The 16,985-nt window shown below is 36.8% G+C and overlaps 1 protein-coding gene across 31 annotated transcripts in view; it reads right to left on the reverse strand.

Annotated features, from left to right (window-relative positions):
- Nucleotides 1-16,985, reverse strand: part of RIMS1 (regulating synaptic membrane exocytosis 1) — a 352,499-nt gene that overhangs the window by 74,704 nt on the left and 260,810 nt on the right. For 20 of the 31 annotated variants that reach the window (XM_074819786.1, XM_074819754.1, XM_074819753.1 and 17 more), the window contains one exon: nt 8,284-8,396. The exons of the other annotated variants lie outside the window; for them this stretch is intronic. In XM_074819786.1, the coding sequence (XP_074675887.1) occupies nt 8,284-8,396 (113 nt within the window). The remainder of the gene's footprint in view (nt 1-8,283; nt 8,397-16,985) is intronic. 31 annotated transcript variants of the gene reach the window in all.

Consider the following 16,985-nt stretch of genomic DNA (forward strand, 5'->3'; position numbering starts at 1 on the left):
CCAAGATAAAAAACAAAAACCAATTTATTAATAAAAGCCTGGGGGGTTGACCTGAGGGGTGTGCATTAAGGAAATTCTTAGCAATACCCTGTGAGGGGCTTGCATTGGCTGACTGAATAAAAACATCTGTGGGAGAGAAAGTTCTGGTTTATTAAAGGTAAATTTTCAGCTTCAAATACTAAATGAAACTCTGCGGATTTCAGAATAGCTTGGACCATGATGACTTTGAGCTCAAATAACATGTCTTAACAGGCATTGACATGGAAACAGATGCAGCAGAACTCTGATTTAATCAAGAGGGTAACACAGAGGACTCAAGAACTGCAATATTTAAAAATATTTTCAACTAAAGCAAGGATTTATTTGGATATTCTTTTTCCAAGTGACTCGGTGTGGCTTATCTGAATATAAATGACCAATAGGGTTAAGGTGAGACTATGCTGATCTGTTCATTCAGATCACCTTTTGGAAATGGCTTGTAGAGTCTGTTAAATAATTTTGGTGCTTACCCTCTTTTAGACTGCAAAATAAACCTCTCAAAAATGGAAATACAAAACACACTAATTTTTATCAGGTCTATTTCATAATGGAACATTTAAATTTCTTTAGATGATGTATTTTTCTTCTAAAGTCTAAAAAAAATTCAAAGCAAGAATAAAAGCTATGAAAACTTTTTACTTAGGCTAAACATAAATGTTCAGAGGCTGGAAAACTGAATGGTTAATTTTCTCCAGTTTAAGTTAAACTGCCCCACTCCTGAGCCAGCCTTGATATTTTATGTAAAATTCCCACAGAATTCCTAATGAAACCTTTAAGCTTTCCTAAAACGAGGCATCTGAAAATATGAAAAGCATCTGAACACATGGAATGTTCTGGCTTTTCAATGAGCTAAATAGAATTGCAATCTGCAAAAGAAATCATGTTCCCATTAAATAATAAAATTACTGTTGATTCAGTGAAACAGGAATTTCACCCTTCCTATATATTTAAACTATATCTAGAAATGATTCCTCTGCAAGTGAGGTTTTAAAAATACTTAAAAATATAATCATGCAATCTCTCTCAAATACATGGTTTTTTATGCATGGTAACAGAGTGTCTCAGAAATATCTCAATGTTTTATTTGTATTTGCTGAAGACAATCTGACCAACCCCTCCGTCATTATGATGTCTAGCAACTTCTCTTCCTCACCAAAAAGTCCACATTCTCTTTGTGGCCCTTGGTTTGAGAGTGCATACAGTGAATCTGGAATGGTAGAAGAAGATTCATGTGGCCCCTGAGCAAGCATGACATGCTGCTGGAGACAGATGACACAATCTGAGCTCTCCCATCAAGGACAGATGCAGGACTTCCTTTGTCCTGCTGGAAGCCTTTATTCTTCTTAAGTGTTAAGGGAGGTATAGGCTGCTGGCCTTTGTCTCAGGTTCACACCTGAATCTGGCTCTTTGTTTAGCACTCAATTTATTATTTAACAGCAAAATAACAAAGTTGAACACAGTGGACTATATATGCCATGTGAGGCAGAAGAAGACCCTCAGTTTCACTCATACTGAATTTGATCCATCTTTCATGGGTTACCTACATGGTCTGGGGAGGATGGGGAGGAGAGGGAAAGCATCAAGCATGGCTGTCCAGATTATTGGTTAGGATACTGGGAGAGAAGTCAGAAGTTCCAGCTTGTGTATGAGTGACTGTTTAAGGACTCAGCCTCACTGAATGACTGTTCAGTATCAATACGAAACCATTTATTGCCGCAGGGTCTTCAGCCCAGGTATCATTCCCCATAAGTGGGGGCTGTGTAGATATCCTCCCTCTGTCCTGCTGCCTGCAGTCCAGCAGTCTGTACAAAATGGAATTGCTTTGTAAATATCAGACTGGCTTAACAGTCAGTCTTTCATGTGTTGGTAAAAGGATAATTTTACAGTGAGATGGGAGATAAAGAAAAAACTGAATCCATGTCTTCTACTTGCCTTGGTATTCCAATCATAGAGCTACTGCATAAAACATGGAGCATCCCTTCCTAAAAGAGATTTTCATAGCATGGTTGAGTTTTTACTACCCCTTTATACTGTACGCCAGGTCTGTGATTCCCAAAAAACTTAAAACCCTTCCCTTCATAGAAATATAGATTAGTACAAAAGTGGTGATGCTGAAAGTTAATGCTGAGTGATACAACGTTTACGTTTTACTACTACTTCTTCTGGATTTAGTTCTTCTTTCCTATAGCTGCTGCTTCTACTGAATTCACTGTCCTTTACAGGAGGCATACAACTTTTCCTCCTTATTCCCTACCTATCCCTTTTCAGTACAATCTGATAATCATTCATCTCAGCTAACAGATTACCAAAATTAAGACAATTTTGAATTTAACCTTTTTTTCCCTCAAATACAGATGGAAGTAAAAAATAGTACTCTTCCACAAAGCAATGATCATTAAAAGAAGAATGTTTTACTATTGCAATATACCTGAACTTATCGTTCAGAAGAAAAACGTCATGGGCTAAGATCTACTTATTTGGTATGTGCATTAAAGTAACACCTGCAGGTTTCCAACTGGGCTCAAAAGTTAAGATACAGTTCTGCTCATCTAGAAGACTACTGCTCTTCATAACTCTGCATGTAATTGTAATAAATTTCCTTGTCATGTTATATTTAAATATTATATAATTTTGAAGCTTCAAAATAAAGTGAATTTTCAGTGCAATCACTTCTCTTTCAACTCTGTATCTTACAGAGTTAAAGCTTATGTAACATTTCTGTTCTGAGGTGCAATATTTATCACATCAGGAGAGCTGCTGAAGTTTGCAGCACCTTTGATAGCAATTACTAAAGAGTAGGTCCATTTTTTTAAACACTAATAGCAGCTAGTTTCAAATGCCCACACTATCTGCACTGTCTGCTTCTGCATTACAAAGACAGAAGTTTTTTCAGTCTGAAATACAAAGAGCTGAAATGCAGTTTTTCCATTCACTTCACCACCTGTGGAGTTGCTGCTTCTTCTATGCCAGCAAAAGGAGAAGAAAGGGGTATGATAAACTGCAGACGTGTTAACATCAATGGAAAGAGCACAGACGTAAACCAAGTGTACTTCATGAATACTTTTACAGTTCCTCAATGACTAACAATGTTAGGAATTTTACTGATTATAAGGCACATTTCAGAAGTCATTTAACAATCCATTATAATTATATTATCTTCCATATTAATAAGTTTCTATATTTCTAGATTTATCTCCCCAAATCATGAAGAACATAATAATTCAGACTTTGAAAACTGAAGGAGTGTCCCCTCCTTTGACTACAAAAAAGCCTTCAGGTGACTAACCTCTGAAAATATGTGCCTCATTAAGTGCTTAAAATGAGGAAATTAAATGAGAAAATTAAATAGGGATTAAAATAAGGAAATTAAAATGAGGAAGGAGAAATCCAGACCAGAAACATTAAGGGTTAGATTCACCCAGGGGCCTATGCAAGTCTTGAGAGCACAGCTATCTTTTGAGGCACCTTACTCTAACAAGGAATTTTGTCAAAAAATGGTGAATCATGCACAAAGCACCTTGAGTTTCAAGACTGCTCACACAAGTTCCTCTGAATGCTGCCTGCGTTCACAGTCCAACAGTTGGCACCTTGTTGTGTCCAGGCATCATCTCTAACTCCTACCAGCATCTGAATCTGTGTCTTAGGAGCAGCTCACATGACAGTCCAGAGCCCAGTAAGCACCAGTGATTCTATGTAACTCTTCCCAACTCAACTACTGTGAACACTACTCAACTTCCAAACAGGGAACAGTAAAAAGGTCAAACCATGGGAAAACTGCAGTGAAGCCCACGAGTCGAATGAATGGACCTCACTGAATTTTGCAAAACCCTACCGGTACTGGAGTGACTGTCATATCAGTATGACATATAGTAGATTTCTTTTCTTGAAGGTGGACGAAGGGGGCTTAAAAGAAGCTACTCGTCACATTAATGTTCAGGAACATTTTCCATACATAGCCCAAAGTGCCTTCCCCAACATCTCATAAAACTTATCATAATCAGCTTCTTATAATCCTGAGTCTCTTATCCAAACCTTCCTTGTAGACATGAACTATCAAGTTAAGACATGCAGAGTGCCACTGAACTAATGCCAATATTACACTTCTATGCTAAATGCTTTCCAATCACATACAGTCTTAACTGAGATGGTAGTGCATCTAAATATAGACTGATGTCCTTTTAAGTATCTACTACAGTGTTCTGATCAGTAACTCTCTTGAATAAACACACCTTCCAAAAAATGTGCTGCACATTCTCTGGAAAGCTGAAGCAGCTGCAGCATGGTGTTTTGTGTTCTGTCTGTAGCATCTGGAATAATGCATTACTGGTTTTTGAATTAAAAGCCTAACTAAGATATACTGTCATTTATATCTGTTCAAATCCAGAATTGTGCTACCAAAGTGTTTGATTCTCTCAAACACTGAAACAGCACAAATATGTGCACACTGGCCACTACAGCGTTACCAATATACAAGAAAGAAGGCAGACAGATGTTTAAAGCTCTTCTTTAAACCCTTTTGCCAAATCCACAGACGTTTTTTGTTTTGTTTTGGTTTTGTTTTTTTCATTTAGCTTTTTAGAATTTAACTGTTTCACATAAATTACGGAGTCTTTCCACTGGAACTGAATGAAATAAGGATGTCAGTTCTGTGAAGGTCTCAAAACAATTAAAGTGGAACTCTAAGACCTATACAAATGTTGTAGAACAGACAGTTACCTATTCAAAATCCATTAATGGATGTTTAAAAATGTTTACACACCAACTTGAATGCTTGAAAAACTAGGTTGCTTACTGAGACTAGAAGATTCAGAAACTGAGAAATTACAAAAATCGAAGAAATGCACCAGAAATGGACTGGAAATTGCAAAGGCATGTTACAATACCTCTGAAAAAGAAGGCTTGTTTCAATATAAAACATATTTAAATTTAAGAAATTAATTTTGCATACACATAATCAACTATTGCAAAGGAGTCCATACTGAAGGAAAATTTTGGAAGGTTTAGAGAATTTTATATGTAATAAACCAAGCATCTTTGGAAATGCTTAAATAGTGGAAGAATCAAATCCATGTGAGCTGATTGCTCTGAAAAGCAGAAGGGAATATTTTCTCAATGTGCAGCACAGCATAATTTCTCTAGTAATTATAAATACTTATTTTCTGAAGCAGTGGGCAAACACTGCTACTTGGGAAAGAAAGAAGAATTTCTGTTAAAGAGGGACAAAATCTGCTTGCAACTACCACTTCTTTAATAGCCATTTAATGTTTCTTTCTCACTATTACAAAATGTCCATTAGACCACTGACTATTTTTTTCTTTTTTATTTAAAGTACATTTTGCTCCTGCAGATTTCAAAGACTTTTCACAGATTCTGGCAGCAGAAATTAGGTATACTCTTTAAGTCCTTAGAAGTCTCAGTCATCAGCTTTACTGCACCACCTGATATGACTTACTACATTTTCATTACAACTGTCTAAATCTTCATCTGTCTGGTTTATTTTCTTGACCCTTTCAGCATCTTCTGAGGGTAAAGAAAGACAGTAGCAGGTTTGCTTTAGTAACATTTTAAAAGTGATGACTATCACAATAGTGATATGAAGCAAACAGCTACATCACTGAATATTGTAGAGTGTTAGAATGTGCTAATATAATTTGTTCTCAACACTTAAAAATATATTGGACCATCTTATCTAGGACTACACCATTATCATGTAGAAAATACATGAAATGTTAAAGATTTTTGGATTTAAAGTCCAGGACAACTAATTCATTCTCCTTACTACTGTTTTAGCATGCAAAGGAATACATGTCTGTCAGAACACCGAGTACTTCAAAAATATTTTTCTTGTAACAGTGGAGAGAAAATTTGCCTCCTCGAAGTTGTGGTCATACTTCCTAAAAAAAAAATCTGAATAAAACAATTTTCAACAGAGTTCTTTCCATTTAGTTCTTTCTATCCATCATGCTGTGATTTAAATTTTGATTTCATTACCACATATATTTAAGAACTAAAGACGCTACTAGAAAACTCTAGGTACTAGATGGTAAGAGAAATTTGTAACATTTCAGGTTGATGTTTTCCAACAACTATTTAACCATACATTGGATTTACATTAACCCAGTAAGAAAAATATATTGAGAAGAAAAAATAATGGTTATGATAAATATTAAAGAGAGGATTAAAAAATGTGTTTCATAATGAAAAAATACGAACATTTGAATCAATTCGTAAACACAGTTAATCCAAATCAGAAAACTGGCCTTTGACTATGAACAAAGGTATATGTTCGGTCATCCTGACCAAAATCGTCAGACTGCACATTACATTTCTCTCATGCAAACTTTATCAAACCCATTTTTACTAATTTTTCAACATGTTAACTGGCTGAGAAGTACTGCAGAGACACACTGCATCTCACCCTCTTGTCCTGAGTTGACCTCTTGTGAAGGTAATGGCAAACCCAATATCAAATGAGCTGTTCTAATTATTATACAAATTCTGGCTTCTGACAGATGATCTCATTGGAAATTTCCATCCCAGTTGTTGGGGGTTTTTTTAATAGCACTGATATTCCACAATTTGGCAACTGAGGACCTAAAGCCTTGTTTCTCTTATTTCTCTTCCTTTGAGAGCTGTTACACTCAAGTTCTGTATTCACAGTGAGTTGGTCTCAAATAAGAAACATCCTTATTAAAGCTGTTTCCATATTTAACTGTAACAAGATCTTGAATAAATCTTTCAAATCTGTTAGATATTGCAGGTTAGATGCCCAGTTGCCTATTTACCCATTCCTAAGTAAATTTCTGATTTTGTTTCTGCTGAGTACTTCACTTATCCATTATTTTAACCTGTGCCTCCAGGAGCATGCATCAATTCTGCGAAACACAGGGAAGTGACCCTGGAGGGGCAGGGACAGTAAGTCTGGTGCCTGTGCTATGGCAGTAAATGCCAGGAGTGTTCTGATGTCCGCAGCTGTTGAGAGCTTGACAATGTTTGTTGTTTTCTGTATGGCTCTGGTTCATAAAGGGAAAGTTTGTCTCTTTTAAAATCAAGAAATAAAATTACAAGTGTTTAGTTATTACTGATGTGAAGAAAATCTTTGAAATGTGGCTCGTGAAGTGCAAAAGTCTGAATTAATAAAAGCTGTGATTTTCTTCCAACTACTGTTATTCTGAGACCTTATTTTCAACACACACAGTCGCTGTGTGTCTTTGAATTTTTTACAGTGGACTTTTACATTCATACTGCTGTCCCGTGGTCACTCATTGAAAGCACATAACTCTCAATGGCACTTGAAGAAGAAAATTGCAGGAATGCTTCCCTTATAACTGAGTTACCGCTGGTTTTGTCTCTGCCCTTTGCCTACACCAACACAGTGCTGTACTTCTAAAAGGAAACACAGAATCTAACTAAACCTCTCCCCTTCTGACTTCTGCAACTGTTCCCCCTGCGTTAGGCATGACAAAGCAAAACATCTTTAGCATTCAAGTTCAGCTCCAGCCCCTCACAGCTTGATTTGTAAGTGGCAGCACAGATGTGCAAGAGGTTTTCAGCAGTTTGCTCAGAAGTCTATACAGTTTTAAACATACAGGGTTGTGGGACAGCATTTTAGAATTATCAAAAAAAAAAAGAAAGTCCCTCTATATAACTTCATTAATGTAATTCCAGGTACACTTAATTATCAGAGGAAATCTTTATGCTTTTATTAGAAAAGGAGATCAAAGTAACCAGTATGTATTCCAGGAAAGGAAATACATTACCTGTGATGTTATTAGGATGCAAAAAAATGATAAAAATATGAGAATAGCTGCATGGGATTGGATCTAATTCTGTCTAGCTCTCTACACATCAGACAACAGCAAGGGCCTAGAGAAGAACAAAAGAGTAGGGCCAACATACCATGATACTTCCATGGCCCACTTTTCCAGCCTTCAGGGATTTGCAGGCCAAGGACTTTCTAAGCTAGAGGTGACACAGCTTTGCTTAACAACTGTTGAAGGATTTTTCTTCCCTGAATCAGTTTTGAAGTGTTCTGGTTTTTCCACTTTCATTTTAGGTGACATCAAAGACTAAGTCTAATACACACCAGATGGAGGTAAAAATGATGTTAAAAAGCTATTATTTGAAGACATTTCTGTCAGGCTTTATAACACAGTGTTCTTGAGGGTTTTATAATTTTTAAATAAACAGGTTTATGCCTTCAATTTTCAAGCCAAAGTATCATTTCAATACTACTGACTTTACCTTGGTATATTGCTCACGCTCATGTTCTTGGCTAGAACCAGACCCTGATGTCTGATTATAACGGTGCACTTTCATTTTCATCTGTCTCGTTCGCTCCTCCACTACTAAGCTTGCTGCAAAAACACACAATGAAAATCAATTAAAAATAGAGAAAACTTTTTTGAAAAACAAATGGTTTAACAACAATTTTAGCTTATTTTCACCTCAATGAAACAAAGAAATGTACAAACATGTAGAACAAGCAGGGTGTAAACACAGAACAAAGGAACACTAATGTCAAGAAATAACCACTTCCATTGCAATAGTCTTTACCTGAAAATGGGCAGACATCTCAATTTCCTATACATAATCAAGCTGGTGCAACAGATATGAAAAGAGTGAAAGAATTTAGGTGATAGGCTGAATTAGAAACCTGTTAAGTATTCTGGATGCAGGGGACACAAATCCATGATCATCTAACCATGCATTTGCTTAAATGCAGAAAATATTACAGTAACATTCTAAGAATTAATGCATTAAACAGGTATTAAAATTTATTTTTAAAGTAATTAACTCCTACTGCTATTTTAAAACATAACTGCTTACCATAGTTGAAGATTATTTGAAAGGAATAATTTCTCCATTCAACCAGTCACATTAAAAAATACAGTAATTTTCTAGTTTGATGGGGGTTTTTTTACAAAAAGTCCTTTAGAAGCGCTACTTTGCTCTCTAATATTCACTTCTATTTCAAAGAAATTATGTGTTCTTGTGTTTTTAACTTCCTTATGACAGCATTTGTTTGAAAAAAGAAATCTAATCTTAAACCTTCAAGAAGTTGTGGTGCTATAAAGAGCATCTTCCTCAGTTTGAACAAGTTATGGAAATTCATGTTGGCTGTGCTTGCCACAGGAAGATGACCTTGCACTAATGGAAAGAGTGGTGTGAAAGCCCATGCTCTAAGGCTTCCTTAAAATAAGTTAACCTTTGTCGTAGCGGATAATTTTCAGAGGGAACTATATATTCTGCTGTTCTTAAACTTGGTAGCACTATAAATGCAAAGAAATACCAATAAAACCAATACCTTGACAACTGGCACTTTTTAACAGTTCTAAAACCAGACCCAAATATTCATCAGTAACTATTCTAAATCAAAGGAGTACTCACTATGTTCATTGTGTTTTAACAGGTTAGAACATCCCAGAACAACTTATTTTAGTTGGAATTTTTTGTGTGGTCTCAAATTCAAGGACTGGCATTTTATTTGGGAAAACCTCCCCAAAAACTTCTGCTTTTGGGTCAACCATGGATTTATATGACTCTCTCCAAAACGGTCAGTTTTAAAAATCAAGATTTTTGTAAACAGCCCCTCCCCAGACCAGTGACAGGAGAGAGACACCAATTTAAAAGCTGCATGGAATCAATTTTCAATCACAAAACACAGAGAATTTTATATTAGTGGAAAATAAGTAATTTATCATATTGTTTAAAGATCTGTATTGTGAATTAAGAGGTACCAAAGTTCTCATATGTGGGTTTTACGCTGTTAGTTAACTGTGGGATTCTTTGCGCATCTATTTTTTGTCTGTGCTTTGCAAGCACAAAGATACCAAAAAAAAAAAAAAAAAGCAGTACACTCAGGGTTGGATATTTTAAACTGTGTGTTACTTCACAAATCACGATTGTGCATGCATGTACTATCCGTAATGTGCTTGTGGAAATGATGGAATGTCTGTGCGCTGGTTAGGTATGAAAAAATATACAAAGACATCATTGTGAAAAACATGTTGTTTTTATGTCCTCCTTCCACATTTCTTATTTAAAACCAGGAAAATTAAATACAGCAAATTACATCAAAATTCTGCTACAGCTACAAATTTAAGGCAAGAAATAAAGTTATCATTGTAATCTTCAATCTCCCACACGCAGAGGGTCCGATCTAGGAAATTCTGCACATGCAGAATGTCACACTGGGCCCAGCGATTATTCCAGATGACTAATTATGTCGGTAAATGTGTACCTTAATTGCAATGAGTCCAGTTCCACCATCAGATATGCAGGCACAGCTCCAATTACTTCAATGGAAGTTGCATGGAGGTATCTGAAGGCAAAATTGAGCACTTTAGGTGAAATTTTTAAAGATGGCCTCTTATTTCAAGGACAGATATGAAAGGATTAAGATATATCAATCACTGAAGTAAAAAAACTCAGATATCTTAATCCTATCATACATGCATGAAATAGACTGAGGATATAAAATCAGAGGGAAAATTGAGACCCCTTTAAAAATTTAGCCCTATATGTGTATGGTGCACAGATTACAGTTACTCTAAAAAATAACCCTTTTGTTGTGTGACTTTTAGGTGCTTCACCCTGTCAACTGTACATTATACTAAATAATTTATATGATATAATGTTACTCTGTATTACTTACAGTACCTGGGAAAGAATATTCTATTATGTAATGAGATGCTATTTCAGTGACTATATGTGAAAATTGCTGCAGTCAAGTTTGGGTAAATATTCAACGTTAACTCTGTAGTTCTCGATTTTTGTTATGTTTAAATCCTTAACAACATGATTATGTTCTGGTTTTCATTATTAGATATCACTATATAAAATAACATGAGAACAATTAATGAGGACTGTGAAGTAAATCTAAATTCTCTAATGGGAGAAATCTGGTTTTGTGCATGGAGTAAAATCTAATTTAGTACCAGTTAGCTGTTTAATGTATTTCTAAGCAAGCAACTGTGTGAAATGTAAGTCTGCTATAGAAAATTTCCATCTTTGTTTACCATGCACATTTGAATGTATGTTGGATCTATCTCAGTTCTGTGATGGAAAATTTCATCTGCCTGAAAAGTATCCTGGTATACCCTTTACATATTAATCACAAGAAGCAGAACAAAAATCTAACACAGGAGCAAAAGCACATTAGCAGAAGCTGTAACAACCATAGGTAACACCACCATACAATCACATTACTTTTTGGAACACAGCTGGTTACCACAGGTAATGAAAATTTGACATAAACAATACTTCAAGAACTTAACCTGCCTCTTAGAAAAATATGGATCTACTTTCTTTCTGGACATCTGTATCTACAGAGTGCCTTTCCTGGAGCTCTTGACAGGTAGGACTACACAGTAATTTACAGAGCAAAGCACTGTAATCCCAAAACCTTTAAATTTTACAGTGGCCCTAGAATCAAAATATGGAGATTTACTATAAGTGTCTCAAATTAGTGGTACAACTACCATCAATATCAGTTGTGTCAACATGTTACTCTCTTTGGTGTCAGAAGATATGCTTCAAAGAGCTGTAACTCTCATCTCTTCAAGAGCTGCTGATTCAGATGTGAGGTCAATCAGTATAAGAAGTAATTGAAAGAAGAGAACTCACTGAGCAGACTACTTAGATAAGGGGTGCAAGTTTAGAGCTAAAGCTTTTTCTACTGCTAAACCATGTGAAGGCTGTACAACAATAACGTACATAAACAATCAAGCCATGCAGGAGAGAAAAGACAGACATATGAATGGAATCAAAATGTTATACTTCATTTCCATTAATATATTTATAAACAGGTTTGACTCCTGTAATCCCAGGTGTACTGGGTCGGGCTGTGATGGAGGTAGTTTTCTTCACAGTAGCCTGTAGGGTGCTGAGTTTTAGATTCGTGACTAAAACAGTGTTGCTAACACACCGATCTTTTAGCAGTTGCTCAGCGGTGCTTGCACAGCACCAAGGCCTTCTCTGTTTCTCATGCTGCTCCCCAACCTCCCCAGAGACTGGGAGGGGGAACAGCTGGGACAGCTGACCCCAACTGACCAAAGGGATGTTCCACACCACATAGCATCATCCTCAGCAATAGAACTGGGGGTAGTCTTTTCAAGGTAGCTGTTTGCTCAGAGTCTGGCTGGGCATTGGTCTGCTGGTGGGAGGTGGTACGTGATTGCCTTTGCATCACTTGGTGGTGGGGCTTGTGGGTTTTTTTTCTTTTTCTTCATTTTTTTCCCTTCATTTATTAAACTGCCTTTTTCTTGGTCCATGAATTTTCACTCACTATTGCTCTTCCAATTCTCTCTCCTATCCCATTATGGAGGGTGGAGTGAGTGAGCAGCTGCTGGGTGCTTAATCGCTGGCTTGGGCCTACCCACCACACCAAGCTACCAAGAATTAACTGTCCAATGTAGTTCTGAATGGTCTTCCATCAAACAAACAAAAGATCCCTTAGCTATAAACTTAGTTTATTATTCAACTCACTGCTAAATCCCATCTGGCTTCCACTGTGAATGGGATTCAAAGGAAGAAGACAAGGTCTGCAAAGATTAAGACCATCTTCCATCCCATACGTTAGCAGGTCCATCAGCTCCTCCTGGGCCTCTTCCTCACGTGTAATTCAAGAAACATCCTTGTGAAGACTGTGGACCCTGTACTGTAATTCATAACATCTTACAGGATTCTACATATGCTACATGCTGGAAGTACAACTAAACATCCGGATTTCCAATCTCTGCAGAGGTGATCATGCTATTAGTAAAAGAACAATTTAACATATACATATAATGGAAGAGTTGGTTTTTTTACTCCTAAAGTAATTCAAAAACTTGCTTGTATTTTTTGTGATAAAAGAAGTTTTGATTAAAATTAATAGCTACAGATCTCATTTTCAGCCTGCAACCTACCCTGAAAGAAAATTAGGACAGGCTGTTTTTTTCTTAAAGGAGACAGCCATTTCTTAACTTTTCTAAGACATTATGAATTTAAGTACTAGTACTAAGAATTTATGTACTAGTTATACTCCTTTTAATATGTCAGCACTATGGTAAGGTTTATAGAGTTACAGCTGATGGCATTAACTAGTTGATAGCCCTCACCTTTATTTCTCTCCTCAGAAAACTAGTATGGGCACATTTCAACCTCTGTCTGCTGTTTGACAGAGAAGTTAAACCTGTCTAGAATTCTAATCCTAACTGTTCAGAATATACATTACCTTTACAATTATGAACAGAATAACAGAACCATAAGTAATATACTATACTAACATATCACATATAGTAGGGCAAATAAAGTTGTCTCTCTTTTCTTTTTTTTTAATACTTTAGTAGATAGACATATATATGATATGGCTTATTTCTGTTATCCACAGAATGTGAATCTTACAATGCCCCAGTGTGACATTAAAATAAATTCAACCTGTGCTGGTATCAACAGACCAATCCTATGAAAATCAGTAAGAGCTACAAAAGCTTCACTAACAGCAGTGACTGGTACAAAAGAGACTGAAGTAATTTTAAGATTTAAAGTCCCCTATTTAAGGTTTGAAAGGGGAACTAAACTCTATATTATTTGCAAAATTTCTTAAATGGCATGATGCTATAAACACGTGTCTATTAATCTGATAGCATAATGTATGAAACACATGTGGGCTCATATGTTTATGTTAAATAAGGATTGTACCACAGGCAGCAATACTGAACTAGCAAGGAACAGCAAAACTGCTATAGCTGCTTTTCTAGCTCTAGTTTTTAATTCCGGATCTTAACTGTTTAGGTATCCACCTCTTTCACATTAGAACAATCATCAAAGAGTCTCTACATTCTGTAGACTTTGGAAAGCCGTGAATCTTGTCCATAAATAACATCTAAAAAGAACCCACTCAAACATTTGAAAAAGGATTAGAATTGTTTAAGCACTGAAACTACTTCCTGTGTAGCAGTATGACCATCACCAAATTCCAAGGAAAACCATCTCATACCCAAAATTGAACTGCTGTACATGCTACACATGTGCCTCCAGCAAAATATCACTATCTCTGGAGACTTGTTGCTATCTTGAAAAGCAAGAAAGGAGAAGGTAAATTTTGGCAAGGCATATGAAAATAAGCCTTTATGCTTACAAAAAGAACAACAAATTCTTAAATACCATATAGAGATCCGGAGTTTTAGGACATCAAAATAAACATGGAAACTGGAAGATACTCAATTTATCTAAAGTCAATGGATTCTGACATTTTAGGAAGACTATCATTCCAAGCATACTGTTGGTGAAAAAGATGGAGAGAGAGGTAATGAGAATTATACAAAGTCCAGGACATGACCTTGCAATAACAGATTCAGGAAATTATTAAAAAGAAAGGAGATATGTGGCTTCATTGGGGTCCATAATTATTTACATGTGGGAAGACTTCTAACAACAGAAGGCTCTTCAATTTAGCAGATACAGGCAGAGTAACACCAGTAGCTATGAAACTAGATAAAGTCAGATAAGTAGTAAGACATATGTTTAAAAAGTCAGGTGGCACAGGAACAATTTTCCATCACTTTCAGTCATTAAGTGAAAGTACCTTTCTAAAAGGACATACTTGCTCAAACCCAAGTATGGGCTTAATGCCAGAATGACTGGTGACATTACCTGGTCTGTGATTAAAACTGAGAACCATATTGTTTTTTCCTAGACCACAGAAAACCTATGGATGTCTTAGCACTGGCTATACCATTTTCTTTAATGGTGACATCTGGAACAAACACAGAATTTGCTCTTGAGGCACTTCTAGTTTGTGCTGAAGATGCTCAAGACAGAAAGGAGGTGTAGGCAAACAATAAAATTTGGAAATCCTCCAAGTTTTACCTGCACTATGAAATGTTGGAGTAAGCTATGTAACAAGAAGAAATTGGCATCAAGATTTCAGATACCAGTAACCCTTACCAGCAGATATCAGACATCCTTTATGATGCAAACTTTAAGGGAAAAAGTCTAGAAGTCTAAAAATGACAGAAAGATTTGCTTACACAAGGAAGATACTGAAAAGTAAGCTGAGGTGAAAATTTTTTCTCATAAAAACTATTTTATAGGAACAGTGTTTCTGGGACACAAATAGCAGGTTCTGGCAGGGCAACAAGGAACTGCACTTATCCTAGAAGCCAACAGAGATCTGACCTATTCTTCACTCTCACTCTTCATACTAAGAAGAAAGGTTGAACAATGACAAACAGCTACAGCTATAATGCAGTCTAGAGGCATGTACACTTAGCCTTTCTACACAGCAAAAGCCAGGAGCTTCATCTGTCCATGCTACTTAGATGCAATGTGGATGGGAATCGGTGGGAAAAAAACAGTATCTGGTTTGAAGAAGTGAGAAGTGGAAGATGAAGAAGAAATTAGGCAGAACCAATGTCCAGAACAAAGGCAGGGAAATAAATTAGCAGTGAGATCTGGATGAGATAATCACCTAGTAGTGTGGGAAAGGGAAGCAAAGAGGGAGGGGAGCATTCACTGGAGAGCTGACTGTGTGGCACAGCAGGGAGAACTCACACTGGTGTTGGACCAGGATGAAGTGTTTCAGAAATAATACAGAGAGTCTCCGGGTTATTTCTGTTCAGCCTTCAGGATGAGTTTTGCAATATGCACACACAAAGTATCCCTGTGGTAGGTTTCATGACTTTAAAAATCCACAGCAAACTCTACCATGAAATTTAGAGAACACACAAAATTTTGAAATCATGAGGAGATTAATGTTTTGAAATATAAGGTTAGTAACACTGAAAAATCCAGTTGTTGCTAAGATAAAGAACTTGTTACCACTTTCTGCATATATGAGTTCAAAAAGTACTTATCGGCAACATACAGATAGTGAGGGAGATGGGCTCTGAAGCCTGCTCTGCAACCCTGGTCCCTGCACCTGACTAAAATGTGCTGTGGCTCCTTTAAGCTTGTGTGCATGGGTTTCCTTTCTGTGGGAGCTGACACCACTCTGGACCTCCTCCCAAATCAGAATGGAGGCGTGACTAAAGCACATACTCACACTGCCAATCTGGGAAATGACCGTGGATATCCCAGTACACACAGAGGCACAGTGGCCATCTTGAGTTTAACAACTCACTCCAGAAGGAAGACAAGCCAATATAAAACTCTGAACTGGCTGATAAAATGCTCAGCTCTTCCTCAAAGTTTCAAGAACGATCCAAATAGAAGCTTCTATTTAAAAGAAAACAAACATATAATTCTTAAAATTTGAAAAAAGTAAACCACTAGTTTTGGCAGCAATCCAAGTCAGCATTTTCCTAATCTGCTTAAGACTTTACCACAACTCTTACCACTGATTTAGTGGAACAGATGCTTGAGTTTTTTGTTGCAGATTTATCTGGCCAGTGTTGTTCACATCTGTAGTACATGCTTTCCTTCATACCTATGTCTCTTGCCACATAATATCCTTTAACATCCCCCATCCCCATCTCTCATTCACCTACTGTCTATTCTTTTTATACCTTATTCTGCTCAGGGGAAAGTCAGAAATGACAGTGGGCTACTAGCGTAAGTCAGCTCAACTTAATTAAGTTATTCATGGTACCCTCAGAACTGCCAGCACTCCACTTCTTCCTGCTCCTCTTCTTTTGCCCAGCTCTTTCTGCCTCTGGGTTGCATCTGCATTCAGCTCCCTTGAGCCAGAGGAATCTGTGCATGTAAAGACCCCACCACCTTCTACACACTCCCAAATCTTGGGCCAGATCCATCCAAATCTTGTGGAAACAAGCTCTTCTACAAACCTGTTACAGTCATGATCTAGTTTGTCTGCATAAAGTCAACTGTTTTAAACAAAGAAATATCCACTGCAGTCCAAATCACAGGGGTAGGTTTGTGAACTTGAAAGAGGCATAAACAACAAACTGGCATGATTGAGTCGTATTGTTCTTTTTCAGAGAAATATCAATACTGAAGAA

This window comes from Strix aluco, chromosome 3 (genome assembly GCF_031877795.1).
Source record: "Strix aluco isolate bStrAlu1 chromosome 3, bStrAlu1.hap1, whole genome shotgun sequence".
NCBI lineage: Eukaryota > Metazoa > Chordata > Aves > Strigiformes > Strigidae > Strix > Strix aluco.